This window comes from Eupeodes corollae, chromosome 1, assembly GCF_945859685.1.
Source record: "Eupeodes corollae chromosome 1, idEupCoro1.1, whole genome shotgun sequence".
In the NCBI taxonomy this organism is placed as follows: domain Eukaryota; kingdom Metazoa; phylum Arthropoda; class Insecta; order Diptera; family Syrphidae; genus Eupeodes; species Eupeodes corollae.
The window spans coordinates 175,523,307-175,544,295 of record NC_079147.1 but is presented as its reverse complement, the minus strand read 5'-3'; the positions used below and the strand labels follow the sequence as shown (position 1 = coordinate 175,544,295).

The window sequence follows — 20,989 nt, the reverse complement described above, 5'->3', positions numbered from 1 at the left end:
AGTAGAAATTTCGTTTCTTTTTTTCTCGTGATCAAAAATTAAGGTGAATAAAATAAAAGTTCTTTATCAATTCTTCGGAATCAATTTCATTCCTTTTCCGTCCGTTAAAAAACACCTCGAATTATTTGGAATAATCTTTTTTCGATAAACCTTTCAAGACATTTTTCGATTCCCTTTTTATTTCCTTAATTGTGTCACAGCGTCGCCATCCACGCTTTGGTCTTTTGAATTTTCTGAATTTCCAGTCGACTGTAGCTAAATCAGGCATTATCGTGATAAAGGAACCAAGAGTTGTTCGCCAATAATTTGGGTTATTTCAACATCACGTAAACGATGCATAACCTTAACAAAGTATTCTTATTGACAGTTTGTCCCGTCGGCGGCGGTCAGAGAAAAGAATTTCACCATACTTTTTGCTCACAGTATTACTTTGTTGAACTTTAGTATCTATCTATCTATTTATCTATCTATCTATTTATCTATCTATCTATTAAGTTATCTATCTATTTAGTTATCTATCTAGTTATCTATTTAGTTATCTACCTAGTTATCTATCTATCAATTTAGTTATCTATCTATCTATTTAGTTATCTATCTATCTAGGTATTTAGTTATCTATCTATCTATCTGTTCATCTATTTTAAGCAGGGAACAACCCTTGACATCTGCATTTGACACGTTTATCAGTGTCACTTATTACAATACTTTTTTTTACTTAAATGCTAGTAAGGTTTATAATAGTGAAACATTTGCCAGGTGTTAACTTTTGAATTTGAAATTAGTATTGCAATAATACTTACAATACTACAAATCATGTTTTATTAGGAAAGGGAAAAAGCACCATCTGGCACTGCAATTGCAACAATTTTCTTTTTTTTTAGATTCTGAGCTAATTTGAAGAAATTCAAAGTTTCATTGATAAAATATTGTATTGACTATTGAAGGGGGTGCGCCGAAGGCTGCAACTTAGTCAATGACAAGCCATATACTTATGTAGGCATAACGATTTGCAGTTCTAATGACTGTACTTCGCAATAGAGTAGGCAAAACACATTCATGACTTACACGCACAGGAGGTTGGAAAGTTAACAAAGTTTTTAAGACAGTTTTTAATTTTATTTTGAGAATTCCAGGCTAAGAACAAAAGCAAAGGTGGAATATTTTTTTAAATTTTAGTTTACAAAGTGATTCAGAAGTGATTAGAAGAACGAGGGTATTGCAAGATCCAAGATACCTTTCCGCTCGTTGATCATAAGAACAATATAGGAAGATGAGACTATTATTAAGTCGAAATAAGTTAATGATGTATTCGGGCGGCATTTTTTTATTTGGAATCATTTTTGGTTGGGTTCTATTCCCAAGGATTTTGAGTTTCATGCTTAAAAAGGTATTGGATTTCATAATTATAGTGTATGAAAATATTTGTATATAGATTGTGTTTTTTGTCTTTTGACAATGACAATATACTTTGCATTTTATTTGTTGTTAGTTACAGTATTGCTTCATTATAGGTGAAGAAAATTACCCTCAGATAATGATATATTCTTATTTTTTAAACCAAAATATATTTTTCAGTGGGATACTTTTACAAAATTTTGTTTGGATTTTAACTATAATTTGCAAAGCACAAAAGTTCAAAGGGATTTAAATGTTCAAAAAGTATGTTTAAGATACAAAAACGTCAAGTTCCTTTTCAGAGAAATCACAACAATATTTTCGGTACTATGTTTGTGGATTAAATTTCGATGATGCATAATTCACGCCTATTACATTGCACATCACGTCTTTGGATGTAAGATCTGAACATATGATTGCAGTTTGAAGCTTGCTATAAGCTAACTACTTTCAGAAATTCTGAAGTGTTAAAAATACAATAATAAATACAAAAATCAAAAGTGAACTAGAAAGTATGTTTTAACGAAATGTTCAAATCTTAAATTCAACCTTACATATTGAATGACATCATAATATGGACTGTGAGAAATTGATAGATACAAAATTGATAGTTATTTTCAAATATTTTAGAGAGCGAAAAAATGAATTAAATTTTTCATTTGTTTTCGCCATTTCTAAAATATAATTTTGTCTTAGGTGGAAAATTGTTGTTCACAAATTGTTTTTGTATTTTTGGGATCCTATACTCGTTCTACTAGTTCTAAAAAGGCTTTCTCATAAGTGTTGTGTGGACAATTTTCATCAGACGGATTAGTCTTTTTTTTTGAGGAATTTTACAAATATGTAATTTCTAACTTGATCATTACTTTGTTACAAATTTGTTTTTATGCAATTTGATATTAATTCTCGTCAAGCCAGGATATTACAATGACAATCTTGCATTACAACCTACATGAACTACAAGATTGAATTCCTTGCACCAGAATTTAACTTTGCTTTGAATTAGGGTTTCATTAGTTACATCATACGTTTTAAAGTTTGAAAAAAACAAATCGTGTAAAGGTCAATCGGATTAATAATTTCATGTATGTATGTATATATGTATGCATTATGTACATGTATTTAAATGCTTGTGTGATTCTACATTAAGAAGAGCTTTTATTTTTTTTGGCGAACAATAAAAAATATGATTATCATTGTCGTTATAGGCTGTTGCCTAAAAAACAAGCCTTTTTATTTGATGCCTGAAACACATTTGTGTACTCTATTTTTTAAGACTTATTAATGCAAGGAACTGATAACGGCTCTAGATAGCAAAATAAATTAAAATAAAATAAGGCTCGGAATACAATTGAGTGTTGACTTATCGATTAAGTTGTCTTTTTTTAAATATGACTTATTAAACGACCATTTTTTGACAACTTCAACTTTTCTTGGCCACTCCCGGTTTTTAAAAAAATTGTTTCTCAAAAACTAGCCGCCAAAGAAATTCGGTTCTAACTATATTTCTTCAACCAAACAAATGCTTTCGAATACTGAATTAAAATTTACTGCGTAATCCGAATAAATTTGATATAAAGCTTTTGCTTTAATTTTTAGCTTTTTTTCAATACAACTTCAATGATGAATTTGACGAGTATAATCCTTTTTGAAACTTAAATAGGAGTTTTCAGAACATTCATTTTGGATGACCTAAGTATTTTACAAATATAGGCTCACGTGTCGCCTTGACGTTTGATCGAAGAAAACGTGTTTTTGTATGATAAAAATAAGCTAATTCCTTTCGAGGTTTAACTTTATTAAACTTTTCTTTTCTAGAAGGTTTTATCGCCATAACCGTAGAAACAACATGTAATTCTTAATTGCTCTATATTTTCTAAATTTCATAAAATCTTTCTTCATTTTAAGGAATTCATACAAAAACAAGGTTCATTTCATATAATTTTTAAAAGTAAAATGTAATAATTCTTTAAATATCTATATCTGAGCTTTTTGTGATTTATCATTTTAAGTTTTATTGCCAAATAAAAATTAACAATTTTCAGCAAATCAATCTTAAACCGGGAACTGACATTCGTGAATTATGGGAAAGTACACCATTTCCTCTAGACTTTCTTATTTATGTTTTTAACATCACAAATCCAGATGAAGTTATATCTGGTGGAAAACCTAACTTACAAGAAATTGGACCATATTACTTTGAGTAATTTATTCGATATATCATTTGAATAAGAATTAGTTTCTAGTAACGAGTCCCACTTAAAATTTCAGAGAATGGAAAGATAAATACGATTTGGATGATGATGTTGTTGAAGACTCAGTTACCTACCACATGAGGAACAAATTCATATTCCGACCAGATTTGTCAAATGGATTGACAGGAGAAGAATTTATAGCAGTTCCCCATCCATTGATTCAAGTAATATAAATTGTTTCCTGTCCAAACAATTTCTGTATATTTTAATGTTAAAGAAACTTTTTTGGGTAATAATAATAAATATTTTTCAAACGAATTTAAATATATTTTCTAAAATATAAAAAAAAATTTACTCACAAACTTTAATTAACAATACTTTAAAATAATTTTTTCCGGCACGGCTCCTGAAATATTATTTCCAAAAAAAAACTTTAAAAGTCAAGCGTTTTGCAAGTTGCTTTAAAATAAATTTCTTCACAATCAAGAGAATAACAATATCCCCTTTTATTTGTATTTTATTTATATATACGTATTTAACTTAAGTAGAATTATTATTAATTAAGAAACTGTTAACTTTTTTCAGTCAATTGCTATTGTTGTACAACGCGACCGTGCAGCAATGCTTGATCTTGTTGCGAAAGCAATTAAAATTGTTTTTCCCAATCAATCAGCTATTCTCAAAATTAAGTTCATGGACCTTTTTTTTCGGGGCTTTTATATCGACTGTTCATCGGAAGAATTCGCTTCTAAGGCTCTTTGTACTGCCTTTTATACTGGGGAAGTCAAACAAGCCAAACAAGTCAACGACACGCATTTTCTATTTTCGTTCTTGGGAGGAGTGAGTATTTTATTTATGGACAAAATATAACATTTTATGACTTTCAATTTCATTTAAAAGGCAAATTACAGTGACGCAGGCCGTTTTACAGTTTGTCGCGGTGTAAAAAACGTACATAAACTAGGCAAAGTTATCCGTTTTGCAGATGAACCTGAATTGGACACTTGGGCTGGAGACGAATGTAATCAATTCATTGGAACTGATTCCACGGTTTTTCCACCATTTATGTCAAAAGAAGCCGGTCTCTGGGCTTTCACACCGGATCTCTGTAGATCTCTTGGAGCTGTTTATCATTCCAAGTCAAAATATGCTGGATTGCCAGCAGTAAGGTACTTTTTGGATTTGGGCGACATTAAGGTAAGCCAATTTTATCCAAATAAGAGCTGAATATTGCTAAAAGATCAAACGAACATTGTCCGAAATTCAAGGCTGATCCAAATCTTCATTGCTTTTGTGATGATCCTGAAGATATTGATACGTGTCCTTTAAAAGGAACAATGAGTTTATTTGCTTGCGTCGGAGGTCCACTTATAGCATCAATGCCACACTTTTTTCATGGAGATCCAAGTCTACTTGAAAATGTTAATGGGCTTAGCCCAAATGAGGAGGACCACGCAGTTTTCATTGATTTTGAGATTGTAAGTTCATGCGGTTTTCGTATGTTTTATGGTACTCAAAAAAATTAACACGGTGTTAATCTTCTTCTTAGACGTCTGGGACACCATTTCAGGCAGCAAAACGATTGCAGTTCAATTTAGATGTTGAGCCAGTACCAAAAATCGAGCCCATGAAAGATGTCAAAGAACTGGTTATGCCATTGTTTTGGGTACAAGAAAGTGTAGCTTTGAATAAGACTTTTACCAATATGTTGAAGTACACTCTTTTTCTGTAAGTTTATGTTGTTCTTACATTTATATTTGATTTTTTATTTATTTAAACGATACACATTTTTTCAGTGGTTTAAAAATTAACTCTGCAATACGTTGGACAAGTCTTAGTTTTGGATTTCTTGGTTTAATATTTAGTGGTTATCATTTCTATAAAAAGTCTGAGAGCATCGATATAACATTGCCAGTTAAAACTACTCCGGAAACCACAACTGTCGTACCTATTAAACAAGTCCAACAAGAAAATCCTCTTTCGGAAGTTAAAAATGTCGAAGACAAAAAATTTTAGCCTTTGAGTGTTATAAATACAATGCAATACTATGTATTATTTATACTTATTGCACACTTAACGTTTTAAGTAAAAGTTCACTTTTCAATAAAATTTATTCTAGGTTCAAAACAAGTCTAAAACAAATAAAATTAGTTTAAAAACGTAAATACGAAAACAATTTATTACACAAGCCAATTAAACGTTTGAGTGAGTACAAAAACTAGAAAAGGATAACAGCCTGCCAGTAAATGGTCCGAAAAATTGACGGTATTACCCAGCAAGGCGTACATTCTAAAAACGCAATAGCTTAGTTCAAATTTTGAAAGTCTATAAAAAAACGTGGAAACCACGTACAAAGCTTTCTACTTCTAGCTACTTCTATTTAAAAAGCTCACGAAGAGTATAAATTGAGGTCAGTATTGGCATATGTACATATATAAATTTAAACACCCTGCGCAACCAAGGAAGAAAATCGGTACGGATTGATTAGACAGAGAATAAAATGAGTGCGACATTTCGTCTGGTTTCACCGTCTATGTTCTTTCCTGTGGGATGTTCTTGTAATCGGTCCGTTCCATTGAATCAAAAAGACACATTGACAGGCAGGATGGGAAGTTATCAGTGTGGGTCGCTTCCCAGCATCTTTTGTAATTTGAATTCTACTCAAAAAGGGTTATTATTTAATATTTAAAAAAAAATATTGGAGATTTCACAAAAAAAAAAAAACGAATATTAAAAAATGACAGTTTATTTTGAAAACTTTTAAAATAAAATAATTATTAGTAATCAACTAACAGAAAAAGGAAAAAATAGTTGTACGGTATTTCCAATCTTTAAAGAATAAGCCTCTTAATTAACTAAATGGAACAATGAGAGATCCCCCTGCTCGGGACAGCATGATTTCTTTGTCCACCACATTTTCCGAGACTTTGAAACAAACATAATTATGAAATAGTCTACTAAATTCTCATTTGAAACATACAATAAAATATACAAATACAGTCCATGCAAAGTTTTTGTAAAAAAAAACTTTTCAATCAGAAAATTTTACATATGTAATTTCCACTTTAAAGAAAATAAAAAATCATCTGCATCTGGGACATGTCAAACATAATTAACAACTTTAACGTAACGCAAGGAAATCAGCAATGGCTGATAGAAATAACAAACTTGATCAAATATGATGATGATCAAACCATTCAAATTTGAAAAATTGAATAACAAAAAGTTAGACGAAACCAACAAAATCTTACTACACCAAGAATATTGTAGAATCCAAACAATCGTTAAGATACAATGAATGACACATTCTCCAGCAACATACTCCAACACATTGATTTTAACAGCATATTTACTCTGGGTGAGGTATGTGGAGCAACTTTTCCATAAAATATTCCAATTAATTGATAGAAACATATTTGTCATGGCAACCAAGAATCAAATGCTTCGAATAAAATAATATAAATTTAAAGGGTGCTTTTTCTGGGCGATAAAGACAAAGAAGAGTGTTTTTCAAATTAAACACAATTTATTGGTTAAATGTGTGCATATTGAATAGGGTAATTTTCAATACCAAAACACAAAACAAATCGACTTCTCTAACAAAATTTATTATCATTTTTTAAAGATGACTGCGTTAACAACACAACTGGGGAAACGTTTGTGATATAAAATCTATGATTTTATCAATTAATTCCCAAGTGACAAACTATATAAAAATTAAGTTTTACTTTCAGACGAAAAGAAATTCATATGCTGGTGTTTTGATACGCTTTGATCAGCTTAAATCGATTTCACTGGTCGAAAAAAAAAATACTTTTTTTCTCTGTTGCACAAACGAAAGAATACTTTTGACATTAAGGATTAAAATGCCCTAAATTCAAATCTCGCCTTTTAATGTTTCTATCACATTAGGTTTTTATAATATATGCCCTTTTAAAAACAATCAAAAACAAGGTTTTTCAGTCTAAGTTAAAAATCAACGAACAACCAACAAAGACATAGGGAGTGGAAACACTTTAATTGACAACAAATTTCCATGAAATGCTGATAATCTACATCTGGCAGAAAAAAATGAAGAAAAAGCTGCTTAAAATTAGACAAGATCAAAATATTAGTAATGAAGACATTTTTCAGGCTCATAGATTTTACTTGCGGGGCGAAACGTCATGGTAGCCAGTACGCCTTTTCCACACCTCAACATCCACAAACGAACTTGGAGTTCTCCAGATCAATCCAGATCAAAGCCAAGGCAAAACAGGGAGGTGCTACGAGAAGGTACAACGTCGAACGGCTACAATCGCTAGAGATCGCCAAATCCTTTTCCGACCGAGTTACAAGTAACCTCTCTCGAAGTTCTCTGCCGCCAACACAATGTATCGAAAACCAGTGCCAACATTGCCAAGATGCAATCAGAGAAGCCGCCTCTGATGTGCTGCCAAAAAACAGGCACGCAAAGCGGCGTTGCATAAAAGGACGAGAGCTGCTCATGAGCTCTATGAGCAGAAGAGGCAAGAGGAACACCGACTTCTCAGAAGGAAAAACAGAGGGCATGAGAAGCGTGCGGTCGAAGATGTTGAGAGGTTTAAAAGCATGAAGTTCGAAAGTCTTATGAACAGGTGAAACGAAATTCATAGGTACATAAACCTAGAACCGAAGGCTGCAAAGACGAAAGTGGAAACATCATGGTGGAACCGCAGACAATGCTGAGGATATGGAAGGACCACTTCTGGAGACTGTATAACGGCGACGACGAACCTAATTGCGCTGTCAGGCAGGATGATGATCCATTTAACGCAGACGACGAAAGCCAACAATCCCGTCCTCTCGACTTAGACAAAGTGAAGATTGCCATAACTAAGCTGAAGTCTAATAAAGCCGCTGGAGCAGATGGCTTGAATGCCGTGATCTTTAAAGCAGCTGGAGATAAGTTGGTTAGGAGCATGCACCAACTTATTTGTAACATATGGTCGGAAGAAAGCATGCCCGATGAATGGAACCTCAAATATTCAAATATTCACATTACGGCAGATCTTGGAAGAAACCCAAGACACCAAATCGACACCCACCATCTTTTCATTGATTTCAAGGCATATGACAGCATCTACAGAGCCATAGTCATGTTTGGAATCCCTGCCAAACTCGTCCATTTGTGCAGGATGACCATGGAGAATTCACGCTGCTCCATAAAGGTTGGATACAACTCAACAGAACCTTTCGATGTCAACAAATGTTTTAGACAAGGTGATGCGCTGTCATGTGACTTTTTAACATCGTGCTTCAAAGAATAGTGCAGAGTTCACACGTCGACATTCGAGGTACTATCTTTCAAAAGTCTGTCCAATTACTAGCATATGCTGATGACATTGACATAATCGGAAGAACTCAGCGTGATATCAATTAGGCTTTTGTGAGTATTGAGGCAGAGGCGGCAAAAATGGGTTTAACGGTTAATGAGGGCAAAACAAAGTACATGCTGTCGTCAAGAAAGGACATACAACACCGACGTCTTGGTCAAAACGTCACCATCGAAAGACCTAACTTTGAGATAGTCAAGGACTTCGTCTACCTAGGCTCCGCTGTAAACGCAGAAAACAACACCAGCGCTGAGATCAAACGCAGAATAACTCATGATAACCGCTGTTTCTTTGGACTAAGAAAGCAGTTGGGTGCTAAAGTCCTCTTTCGAGGGATCAAAGTGTTGCTATATAAGACCCTTATCATCCCCGATGGAACGACGAGCTGTAGGGGCTGTACAGCGACGTAGACTTACAGAAGGGTAAAAGTCCAACGACTAAAGTAAGTATTCAAAGAACAAAATGTTAAAAGTGGAACTGGCCTGGAAACGCATTAAGAATGGAAGATCAACGATGTATGAACTTGGTAACTAAATGACTCCTTGGCAGCAAAAAACGACAAAGAGATGATGGTCTGACGATCTTATTCAATATTCATATCGCACCCTGGGTAGTACCCGTTGAGTGCTGGTTAGTGCATTGGACTGTCAAGCCAAGGCTCTTGGGTTCAAACCATCTAAAGTTTTTTTTTGTCACTGGAACTGCCTCTTGCGAGGAATTGACAAACTCTAAGAGTAATTCTTGTCATGAAAAGTGCTTTCTGAAATGTGGGCCCCCTCCATCCCTGACAGGATTACTCGCACATAGCAATGGTTGAGAGTTGTAAGTCACTAGGCCTAGTTCTAGAAAACGCCACCAGCAATGGTCCTAGGCTAAGAGAAGGGAAAATCCCTATGTGCACCTCCACGTGGTACAGAGTGGGTCGCGCTAACGCACATAAAGGAGATCAAATAGCTGCCGGTATAAGCAAACAACTTAACATTGCTGGCATGAGCACAGACTTGTCCTTGGATTGAAGAAAATCTCCCTACTGTCAACTGCATGGTAGACTGGTGGCGGATGAGCCTATTTCTTTTCTAGAAGGCCAACGGCAGCAGCAGTTAGCTTCTGTACTTATATTGGGCGGCTACAAAAGGCGTCTGTTTTCCCACATTGGGGGCCTTGTTTTATTGTATGTGTTCGACCATCCAAAAGGCCGGTGTGCTTGTCGAATCGAAGGCTTGTGTGCATAATGTAGTTAACACATTATGCAGAAAGTATTATTAACCACATCCGGGAAAACACCTAGTGGAGCGAGAAGTTCATTCTTTTATGACAACGAATGGCAATAATTGCCTAAGAGGTAATCAACGATTGGTAAATCCTTCTACAGTTCCTTCGGCTATAGTAAACCGCACATCGGATTTGGGGGTGCGGCATTTTTAATACAACAATGGCAATCGTGATGATATTTATATTGAATTGGCAACTAGAAACCGAAGAAGAGGCCTAGTTCTCAACGGGCGCCAATTAAGTTAGTTTTATTTTTCATTTTATTAATTTATCTATTTAAAAATGCACATAATAAGTAACTTTTTATTAATATATTTATATATATTAGTATTTATCAATATAGTATTATTATTATTAGCAAATAAAGCCTTTAAAACTCGTAACAATACATAATAATACAAATTATGGCCCTTATACGTATTTTTACTCCGTAACTCTAAAATAAGTACAAATTTCTTATAAAATAGTGCATCATCCATCAGCAAAGCCATGACAAAGTCTTGAAGTTTACGAGGATGGTATTTTGAAACCATATGCAACTGAAGATGAATATTGATAAAGTTCTGAAACTTCAACCAATATCTCCAGAAAGTGATGAAAATCTATAGTTGGAAAAAAAAAACTAGATAAAGCCGGGTAAATTACAAATTTCAAATTATCGCCTCTGCATAAGCTTATATAATTCTCATGATTTCAGTTAAGGGTTTATAAAGATACATTTTAACAGCGTCTAACCTTATTCCAAAGGAAGCACAAAAAAATATATTTTAAAAGCACGACTTCCTCTTTGTATGTTTGGATTTAATTTTTCAGGTTGATCAACAATTTTTTCAATACCGAGACTTCAAAAACTTAAACACATCTGACTTAGTGCGTGATTTTGACTGCGTAGAATGGAACTCACTGTACCATATACAGTCAGGTTTTTACGGAAAAACGTCAATCAGCTTTCCGAGATGCATGTTCCTATTAAAACACTTATCGTTAGGCATACCTTGGCTGAATAGCAACATCTCTGCTCTGATGTCACCACGAGATGCGGCCTACTGTCAATGGAGACATTACAGACTGCGTAATCAAGTTGTCGTAATGGTCCGAACGGCAAAAAGGCTTTATTATGAACATAAACTTGGTTCTTTAACCTCTGGCTGCTACCAACAGCTCTCTCAGTTTTATAAGAATACAAAAGGAAGACATTGTAGAGGCATAATATTTAACACCATATTGACTACCTCCGAGTTTTCTTTAGAATGGAAGAGGGCTAAGATTATTCCCATACCCAAAAAGCAAACAGGTACTGCAACAGAATTTCGTCCGATTGCCATTCTTCCTTTTCTTTCGAAGGTGTTTGAAAAAACTATTCTGGGGCAGATCCAAAAATATCTTACAATCAACAACCTGTTAAGTACCTGTCAGTCTGGTTTTCGACCTAAGCGCAGCCACAAATCCGCCTTACTTTTTGTAACTGATGAAATAAAAATAGCAACATGTTACATTTCTAATACTGTTAGATTAGTCAAAGGCTCTTGATAATGTTAACCACTCAATTCTTTGTAGAAAGCTGCGAATTAACTTTGGGTTTTCTTTAGAGTCCTATAAATTTGTTCTTTTGTATCTCAACGGAAGGCAACAAAGCGTGGTGGCCAATGGATACTCGTCAACATTTCTCAATGTTTTGAGTGGAGTGCCACAGGGATCTATCCTTGGACCACTCCTCTTCCTACTTTACATAAATGAGTTACCACAAGTTGCTAAACATTGTTTAATTCAATTTTATGCTGATGATGTGCAGCTCCTTATAAGTCGACCTTTTGGGGCTAACAATGATGCCGTTGCTTTAATAAACGAGGATCTGCTCCGCATTACACAGTGGTCAAAAAAGAACATCCCTCCCCGTCTACCGCAAAAACTTTGATCTATCGGGTTTAAACCTATTGAAACTTGACGACTAAACCATTGAATACGTTAGCACTGCTAGAAATCTAGGAGTAGTATTCAATCGCACTTTCACTTGGTATGACCACCTTAATAGTGCCATTGGAAAGGTCTATGGAAGTCTCCGCCTTCTTCAAGTCACTCGAAATTTTATCCCGATCAAAACTAAACTACTTCTTGCCAAGGCCCTTATACTACCAATTGTGCTGTGTGACTAGCTGCAAATTGAATGTTGCTTATAACAATATTGCCCGCTATATTTATAATCTACGTCGTTATGATCACATATCCATTTTTGCGGTAGTGATCTCTAGTTGTAGCCTAGACAGCTTAATAAGCTTTCGCTCTCTGAGTTACCTGCATGAAATCATCCAAACACAACAACCTGATTATCTATACGCTAAGCTGAAATTCCCTCATCCAAGAAGGTTCTTTGCTTTATTATTACCCAAAAACAATTTTCAAAATATACTAAGCGTCAATTTTGTATTCATATTGTACGCCTTTTGAACTCTCTGCACATCACTATGAGAAGAATAAGAAGCATAAGTAAATTAAAATTTTTACTGTTCAACTATTTGGCAAATAATTGAAGTTAAATTTCCTTTTCCTTAAATAAATATGTAAATAGTAGTCTTAGGTATATAATTTTTATTTAAATTCTGAAATTAATGTGAAGGCTTGCAACACATTATAAGACTCATGTCCTACCTTGTAAGCGATTTTTTGAAATAAAATACAAATACAAAAGAAATTAACTCCAAAGATCTCAAAATCTGTGCACTGTTAAAGAAAAAATAAGCTTAAATTCTAACAAAAACAACTTTAATTCAATATCAAATATTTATTTTCTCCCAAGATATAAAAAGTTATTTCGACTCCTCCTACTAATTCCAAGTTCAAATATCACAGCTTTTTTTGCCACTTATATTACAAGCTAAGCGTCACCTTTCATTTGACACCAATTTTGTTTGTGTACACTTTTGGCTAGAAATGAGCAATACTCTTTGATTCGCCACAAAAAGTTTATTGCAAATCAAATGCTTTGAATGCAAATTACATTTTTTGAACATACGGTTAACTTTTCTTTTATTGAAAAATGTAGTTGGAATAAAGATAAGACGCATATTTAACTAATCACTACTATTATGTTCTTATTTTTTGGTCTTGATATGGGCACATGTTTCAATTTAAAATAGGAACATATCACAATGCAATTAAATAATGTTGTCTTGAACGTGTATACTCAAGGCTTTTGGTACAGACAAATTTTGCGTTTTTACTGGGAGTATCTAATTAGTAAAAGCACAATATGCACCACTGGATGGTTTGTATTTGTCTGGGTCTCTTGTTAAAGTTTTTAACTTAAGTGGATTCATAAATAAAACCACGCACCGATATAAAAATTCTATAACTGCAACAAGATTACATAAGTGCCAATGACTCTTTAATTTAGTTTTATCAACAAATATTTAGTTAGTGGCATTTTTAATTGAATACATTTCTACAATAATTGAATACATTAAGCTTAAAGTGCTCATCATTTTGCACTTTATGCAATATTAATGACATGTGCATAAGCAGCAACAGCGTTGACGTCACCTTCTTAGTCTACATAAGTTTCAAATCGACTCTCTATAGCACAAAGTACTGCGGTTCTGGAAAACTCAATATAATGTACTTTACACATACATGTATATGTGTGTTTGTTTTAAAATTTATTTATCTTTAAATAGATTTGCGATGACAATTATTGCAGTGATGGCAGTAATCATCGAGAGCAAGCCAACTGGATTGTCTCTTTCTGCCGCTCTCGGTTCGGTTTCGATTGATCTATATTTTTATAAGTTTGTTGATCAACGCGAACGATATTTGCTTGTACCTTAATTTAAAATTCAAATCAAATATTAAATTAACATTGAGACATTTGTATACGAGAATTTGTGATAGCATTTACATTATATTAAAATGTATGCACATTTGTCATGTCATAGCGCACCGTGTCAAAATAATAAGTTATTGTATTCGAATTTTGTTATTGAAACCCAAACTAGCTTCTGACACGGTCTTCACTATATTTATATCCAGACAGTTTCAAAATGGTGGAAGACATTTAAAATTAAGTTCTTAAACCACTTCAACCATAAAGTATGTGTTCATGAACAAGATATAATTTTAGCTAGAATGAGAAACTGTGTTCATATTGTGGAAAAGAAGTAGATAATTTGAATCTTTTATTTGATGGTTGTGTAATAAACGATCGAGGTTATATATACTGAAAGATATCAATTATTATATTGGCAATGACCAATAACGGAACACGTGACTACACGCGAATTGTGTTTATTTTAGCTATGAGTAGTAATTAGTAGGTACTAGTCTCATCCATCTAGACAAGTTGATCACTTACGAAAAGTTTATAATTTATTTAAATAACAATAATGGGAACACTTTATGTATCCGGTCATTTGACCAAACATGCTTTCAGATTTAGGGAAATATTGAAGCCATTTTTAGCAATCATACTAATATTATAAATGCGAATGTAAGTTTGTTTGATACGCTTTCACGCAAAAACTACTTAACCGATCATCATAAAACTTGGCACATACACTCTTGAAGGTATTAGAAGTAACATATGATACTTTTTATTAAAACAAATTAAAAAAATTTACGAAAAATAAGAAAATTGTTTGTCAAAATATCGTCAAATTTAGCTACTTCAACGCCATCTAGCATCATCTAGCATCATAGTAATGAAGTTTCAACCCTGAATACTGTTATACCAACCCACTGTATAACCGACGGTGCCGACAATATCTAATTCAATTGAATATAGTTTCAACTGTTTCTAATTTTTCTATATTTACCGTACATGTTACAAATGTCTACGCATGTTGTTGCATCATGTTAGAGGTCCAATTAGCTTTACAGAACTTAAAATTGTCAATGGTCAGGAATGTCAAACCTACCGAGAAGCATGTGAAGCTCGGCGACTGTTAGTAAATGACAATCATTGGGATGAAACTATGGAGGAAGCTGTACAATGCCGATCGCCAGATAAAATCAGGGAACTTTACGTTACGCTTTTATCTTCTTGCGGTGTTTCTAACCCTCAAACTCTTTGGAATAAGTACAAAGAATACATGGCTGAAGATATTTTACATCAACTGCAGCAAGTACACAAACATTACTTTCAATAAACATGTCTACAATAAAACGCTAATTATAATCGAAAACAAGGTTTTTACGATGGTTGGAAAAAATTAGATGATTTTAGAATGTCCAGCCCTCGAAGAGACAATGTGGATGATTTTTATAATGAAATTGCACGAGATTAATTGCTAAATTATGATTTCATAGCACTGCAACATCAAGTGGCAGAATTGGTCTCTCAATTACTTCCAGAGCAAAATCATTTTTTGCATCAAGTTTTACGTAAAATAGACTCCGGCAGTGGTGGACTCTTCTTTCTTTAGAATTCAGAATTATTTATTTTTGTTACGGTGAAATATATTTTAACATTTGTTGTTGCATTTCAATAAGCTTATATTAAGGTGTTGAAACTTCATTGTCTGTAGTAATTTTTAAAAATTGTTCATCTCAGCCAAGCAATAAAATTTAGTTATTATATTTACTCATTTCTATTATTATCCCTCACCCTTTATCTCTCATACTTATTTAATTTCTCCACTGCGGGCGAAGCCGCGGGTAAAAAGCTAGTTTATAAATAAAATAAATAAATAAGGTGGCGCAATAGTCCGTGGAGAACCAGGGCCTAGTGACTTACAACTCTCAACCATTCATGTGTGCGAGTAATTGCAGGGATGGAGGGGACCTACAGTTTATATGCCGAATCCGAACGGCTAATTTGTGAAAGAGAATTAATCTTGGAGAATTTATCGATTCCTCGCAAGAGGCAGTACCCGTGAATAAAAACTTTAGGTTGCACATCGAACCCAAGACCTCTCGCATGACAGTCCAACGCGTTAACCATCATGCCAAGGGTACTACATTTATAGCAATTTACTAAACTTAAAAGATGATTTACCTTATTTAAAACAGTTTAAACATCTTACCATCTTTTAAAAATTTGCTAAAATTAAAACCACGGAATAGCTGGTTTAAGTTTTTCTAAATCAGTATGAGCCTTGGTATCCCTAATACCAAACTGATACGAATTATCAGTATGACCTGGAAAATGCTCGTTACGGCGTCAAAATTGGAAGCCTTCGAAATTGCCAGAGGACTTCGACAAGGCGATGCGCTGTCATGTAGCAGCTACAATATTGCTCTTGAAAGAGTGGTGCGCAACACCAACGCCAATACATGTGGTACCATCTTTCAAAATTAACACAATATTTTGGATATGCAGATGACATCGACATTATGGGAAGAACCAAACGAGAAGTGACGGGTGCTTTCTCTAATGTCGAGTCTGAGGAAGAGAAAATGGGTCTTGACCCTAACGAGGACAAAACTAAGTATTTACTGTCCTCAAATAGAGTGGATTCACACCGTAGACTTGGTCAAAATGTGATAATTGACAGGTCCAACTTCGAGGTGGTAGACGAATTTGTTTATCTGGGCACTGCTGTTAATTCTGCGGAGATCAAACGCAGAATTACCCTTGCTAATCGCTGTTTATTTGGACTAATTAAGCAGTTGAGCAATAAAGCCCTATCGCGAAGTACCAAAGAGACACGGTACAAAACTTTAATCATCCCAGTCTTGCTGTATGGTGCAGAAGCATGGACCCTTTCCCAGGCGGATGAAGGATCTCTCGCTATCTTCGTGAGGAAGGTCTATGGTCCGGTTTGTGTCGACAGGCAAAGCAACATCTGGCGTAGAAGATTTAATCAGGGGTGGAATCGGCTAAGGTGATTGTTGATAAATGACAATCAAAATGATAGAATTTGATCTACATAAGGTGATAGTCAAATTGATACCTAAAAAGCTATCACAAAAAAATGTGATAGTCGTTTTCAAACAAATTTGTTTATTCCGAATAGAGCTGCCAGACGCTTACACAAACGACTGGAAAATTTTCTTAGTTCACTTTGTTTCTTTTAAAAAACACATTCCTGTGACCGACAAAGCTTACGACATTTGAAAAAAGTAAGAAAAGTAACAATTTTATTCAAAATCAGCCAATTTGAAACATTTATTTAGATATTTTATAAGAATCAATTTAAAATTTCACCAAGGCAACAACGAATTTTGACAATTTGAATCTGAAACTGTTCAATCGAATTGAATTGAGTTGAATCATCTTACGCAGACGGAATGAAAATGATAGTCAATTTGACTATCAAAAAATTGATAGTCAACAATCACCTTAGCCGATTCCACCCCAGGAGTTACACAGCGACTTGCCACTGGTCAAAAAACTGCGTGTACCTGTACAACGCTTAAGATGGCTACGGCATGTCGAGCGAATAAACATCAAAGCTCTAGCCCGTAAGGTATTCAACGCCAAGCCTGAGGGTACAAAATGCAGAGGCAGGCCTCATTTTCGGTGGAGCGATCAAGTTGAGGCCGACGCACGTGAACTTGGTATTCGAAACTGGAGCAAGCTAGAGATCGAGTAAGCTAGCGAAAGCTATTACTTTATTAGCACAATGCGCTGTAGCTCCAAGTAAAGTAAAGTAAGTTAATCAATATGACATCTGTTAGCCCATTTGGGCGTATTTGCATTGTTTATTTCAACGAACTGTCACTTTTGGATGCACGTTTTTTAGTAAAAAGCAATTAGGTATAGTGACTTACAACTCTCAACCATTCCTATGTTCAAACAATATTGTCGGGGATGGAGGGGACCTACAGTTTAAAGTTAAATCCGAACGGCTTTATTTGAGAAAACACTTTTTATGACAATAATTATCCTTGGAGGATTTGTCAATTCCTCGCAGTATTTGTGAAAAAACTTTAGATGGCACAGGCTAGGATTTAACCCAAGCCCTCTGGCTTGACAGTCCTACGGGTACTATTTACGGGTGGTTGTTTAACATTTTGCACCAAAATTTGTATTTTCCTCTTTAAAAGACTTAAAATCAAGCTATTTAAATTTCGTTCAACATGTCAAGTTTCAAATGTTCTTCGAACGAACCTGTTAAGTTTTGTATTGGCATTGTAAACAAATGGTAAAGTAGGCCTAAATAAATTGAATATTTTACTAGCTAAAGTTTTTCCAAATTGTTTGAAATAATTTACGTTTTTAAAAATGATGGGATATATTTTTTACAAATGTACAGCTGCTCAATTTAATGCATTTATTTTCGTATAAAATACAGCCTAAAATAATGGGCGAAGATGGTCTAATTCGGGATCCCAAGAAAACTGAACCAATTGTGTTGTATAACATTGGAAGACACATAGTGCGATGTTTTCCAAACTTGTAATCTGACAAAGAATAATATAAAGTAAAGTAAAAGTAGCTTTTAATTGGTTGGTTTATATTATATACTCGTATGATTAATACAAACTAAAATATGCATGTAATTCATTCGTTTTAGAAAACTTAGTCTACGTTAGTGAATAAAGTTGTATAAATTATAAAAATATTAAATTGTCTCGTAGCTTAAAATTTGAAATAAAATAGAAAATTACTATTCAAAAAAAAAGTATACAATCAAAAATTTTTATTTAAGATGTTCTAAAAGAATACAATTATATGTATTGTATTATAGGTTTGCATTCTTAAAATGTTCGATTTGAAAACCGTCCTTTTTATTAAACGCGATACGAGTCTTGTCCGCAAGACGTCACTCTAAAAACAAAGGGTTAGGAGGGACATAAGAACTTCAAGATTTGTAAACAAGTTTAACAAATCATACCAATGAGATTTGTTACTTCCTTAAATCATGCTTAATCTTTAAAAATACTAATAAAAAACTATAATAGTAGTTTTTTAGTCTATTAGTTTCAAGATTTCCAATGAATGATAAAATTAATAAATCCACAGAAGGTTTGCGGCAATGATTTATAAACATGTTCAATTTGACAAATCATGCCGCTTAGAAATATTACTTTTTAAAATAATGGTTTTATCTTTAAAGATACTTTTTGTACGTACATGAACTTAAGATTGCAAATTCAAATATGAATACAATTAATATTTTTTTTCATTTACATACTAATAAAAAAAAGCAATAATAGTAGAATCTATTCATTTCAAGATTTGCAATAATTTCACTTGGAAACAACATTAGCTTGGGGTATTTCCCACAAGGGTACTTATCAAAAGGTAGATATACCCCATCCTTGCGTTTTTTTAGACTTATTAAAGAAAAAAAGTCCACCTTACATTGTTTTGCAACGGATTAGACAACATTTTTTTATGAAAGGTCCAAGACACCTTTACAATTATCTTCATACTTCAACCAATTCACTAATTATACACCAAAACCTTCCTCACTATGTCGATAAATGAAAACCCCATCCAAATCCGTTCAGTAGTTAAAGCGGTTATCGCAAACATACAGACAGATAGACAATCCCGGCGGTGGATCTATAATATGTAGTACTATAGTGATTTTGAAAATATTTTTAAAAGCAGTGAATTTGGAGCACCAACTGATAGCGAAAAGATAAACAAATGCCAAAACTATATCATAGGTTAATTTTGGGTTGTAGTAAGCAAAATAAAAAACAAACATAATTTAAACTTTAAGCGCCTGTAATTCATGCTTGTGTATGTCGGAATAGATGAGACATAAGACGTGATTTATTGAAGCATTTCTTTATATCATATTTCTTTTTAAACTGCTGTTATGAGCGAAAGATTTTCATAAATAGGACACAAAGCACTAAAAATTAAGTAATATATAAGACTGAAGTTGTTTGTCTGTATTTTATTGTCTCAATAGACATTTGATAGAGTTTGGCATCAAGTGTGCATTTGGTATGAACCGCTTCTTTGTTGGGTTAGAAATTAACTTTCGGACCGTTCAATTCAAGTAGTATTGTATCTGATATCAACAAAATAAACGCTGCCCCGGGACTCTGTTTTGTCTCAGACGCTCTTTCTTATTTTTATAAATTATCCCACTAAACTGTTTCGCTGATGACACTACACTACCCTCAGCTTTTCATATTCGTTTGTAGATTTTCATCTTTGTTTTTTGGATGTGGACTACCAACGGCAGCATATGAGCTCATTAAATTCTGATCTTAACAGCATTGTCAAATGGGGAACACAAAATCGTGTAGAATTAAATGCTTCGAAAACTCTACTGTCTCAAAATTTTACCCTATCATCAGATTAATTGAATTAAATTTACAGTTTTGCATCACAGGGTCGGATCGCTTCTCGTCACTGCTAAGGTCAGGATTCCTATCCTGCTAAATTTTGTATTCATGGGTATAGCTTGGTGCCTTTATTCTTTTCCCACCATGGCTTCGCCATATACATTAGGAATGATGTTGCTATCAGCTCTTACCACAATCTGGTCTTTGCACCAATTCCTTTTTTAATTATATGTGGTTTAAATTCTCCGTAAATAAGCAAATCATTCACTACTGCTTCCTTTATCGAAGCCCTAATTTATACAGAGAGAGAGAAAAGTTCTCCGTGTGATCTACGGTCCCGTATGCATCGAAGGGGAGTGGAGGAGAAGATGGAACGTGAAACTGGAGACATCTAGCTAGGGACCGAGCTAGATGGAGAAGTTTGTTGGGTGAGGCCCTAGTTCACACAGGACTGGAGCACCACCTTAAGTAAGTAAGTAATTTATGCAGCATGAATTCTCGTGAATTTGATGCTTTGTCTCATTCCATCCAAAGAATTGTTTCGTCCTATCCTCGCACTGAAATCGTTGTTACGGGCAATTTCAATGT

At 34.0% G+C, this 20,989-nt stretch overlaps 2 protein-coding genes across 6 annotated transcripts in view; one reads left to right on the top strand and one right to left on the bottom strand.

The window, feature by feature from the left end:
* Window positions 1-20,989, bottom strand: part of LOC129954180 (uncharacterized) — a 169,465-nt gene that overhangs the window by 105,068 nt on the left and 43,408 nt on the right. The gene's annotated exons all lie outside the window — the stretch shown is intronic.
* On the top strand, window positions 1,070-5,755 carry LOC129954182 (sensory neuron membrane protein 1). 2 transcript variants are annotated; one of them, XM_056067921.1, is made up of 8 exons: window positions 1,071-1,387; window positions 3,441-3,598; window positions 3,667-3,814; window positions 4,176-4,430; window positions 4,491-4,787; window positions 4,859-5,068; window positions 5,140-5,318; window positions 5,387-5,755. In XM_056067921.1, exons 1-8 carry the CDS (start codon window positions 1,271-1,273, stop codon window positions 5,604-5,606), a joined length of 1,584 nt encoding a protein of 527 aa, XP_055923896.1. In that variant the 5' UTR covers window positions 1,071-1,270; the 3' UTR covers window positions 5,607-5,755. The 2 variants fall into 2 exon arrangements, with proteins under 2 accessions (XP_055923897.1, XP_055923896.1); XM_056067922.1 differs by lacking the exons at window positions 3,441-3,598; window positions 3,667-3,814 and having other exon boundaries at window positions 1,070-1,387.

Bases quoted from the DNA above. Each gene is read 5' to 3' on its own strand.
- LOC129954182 (XM_056067921.1), top strand. From the start codon at position 1,271: ATGAGACTATTATTAAGTCGAAATAAGTTAATGATGTATTCGGGCGGC. The intron at 3,815-4,175 runs GTAATATAAATT...AACTTTTTTCAG, and splicing joins TTCCCCATCCATTGATTCAA to TCAATTGCTATTGTTGTACA. The intron at 4,431-4,490 runs GTGAGTATTTTA...TTCATTTAAAAG, and splicing joins TATTTTCGTTCTTGGGAGGA to GCAAATTACAGTGACGCAGG.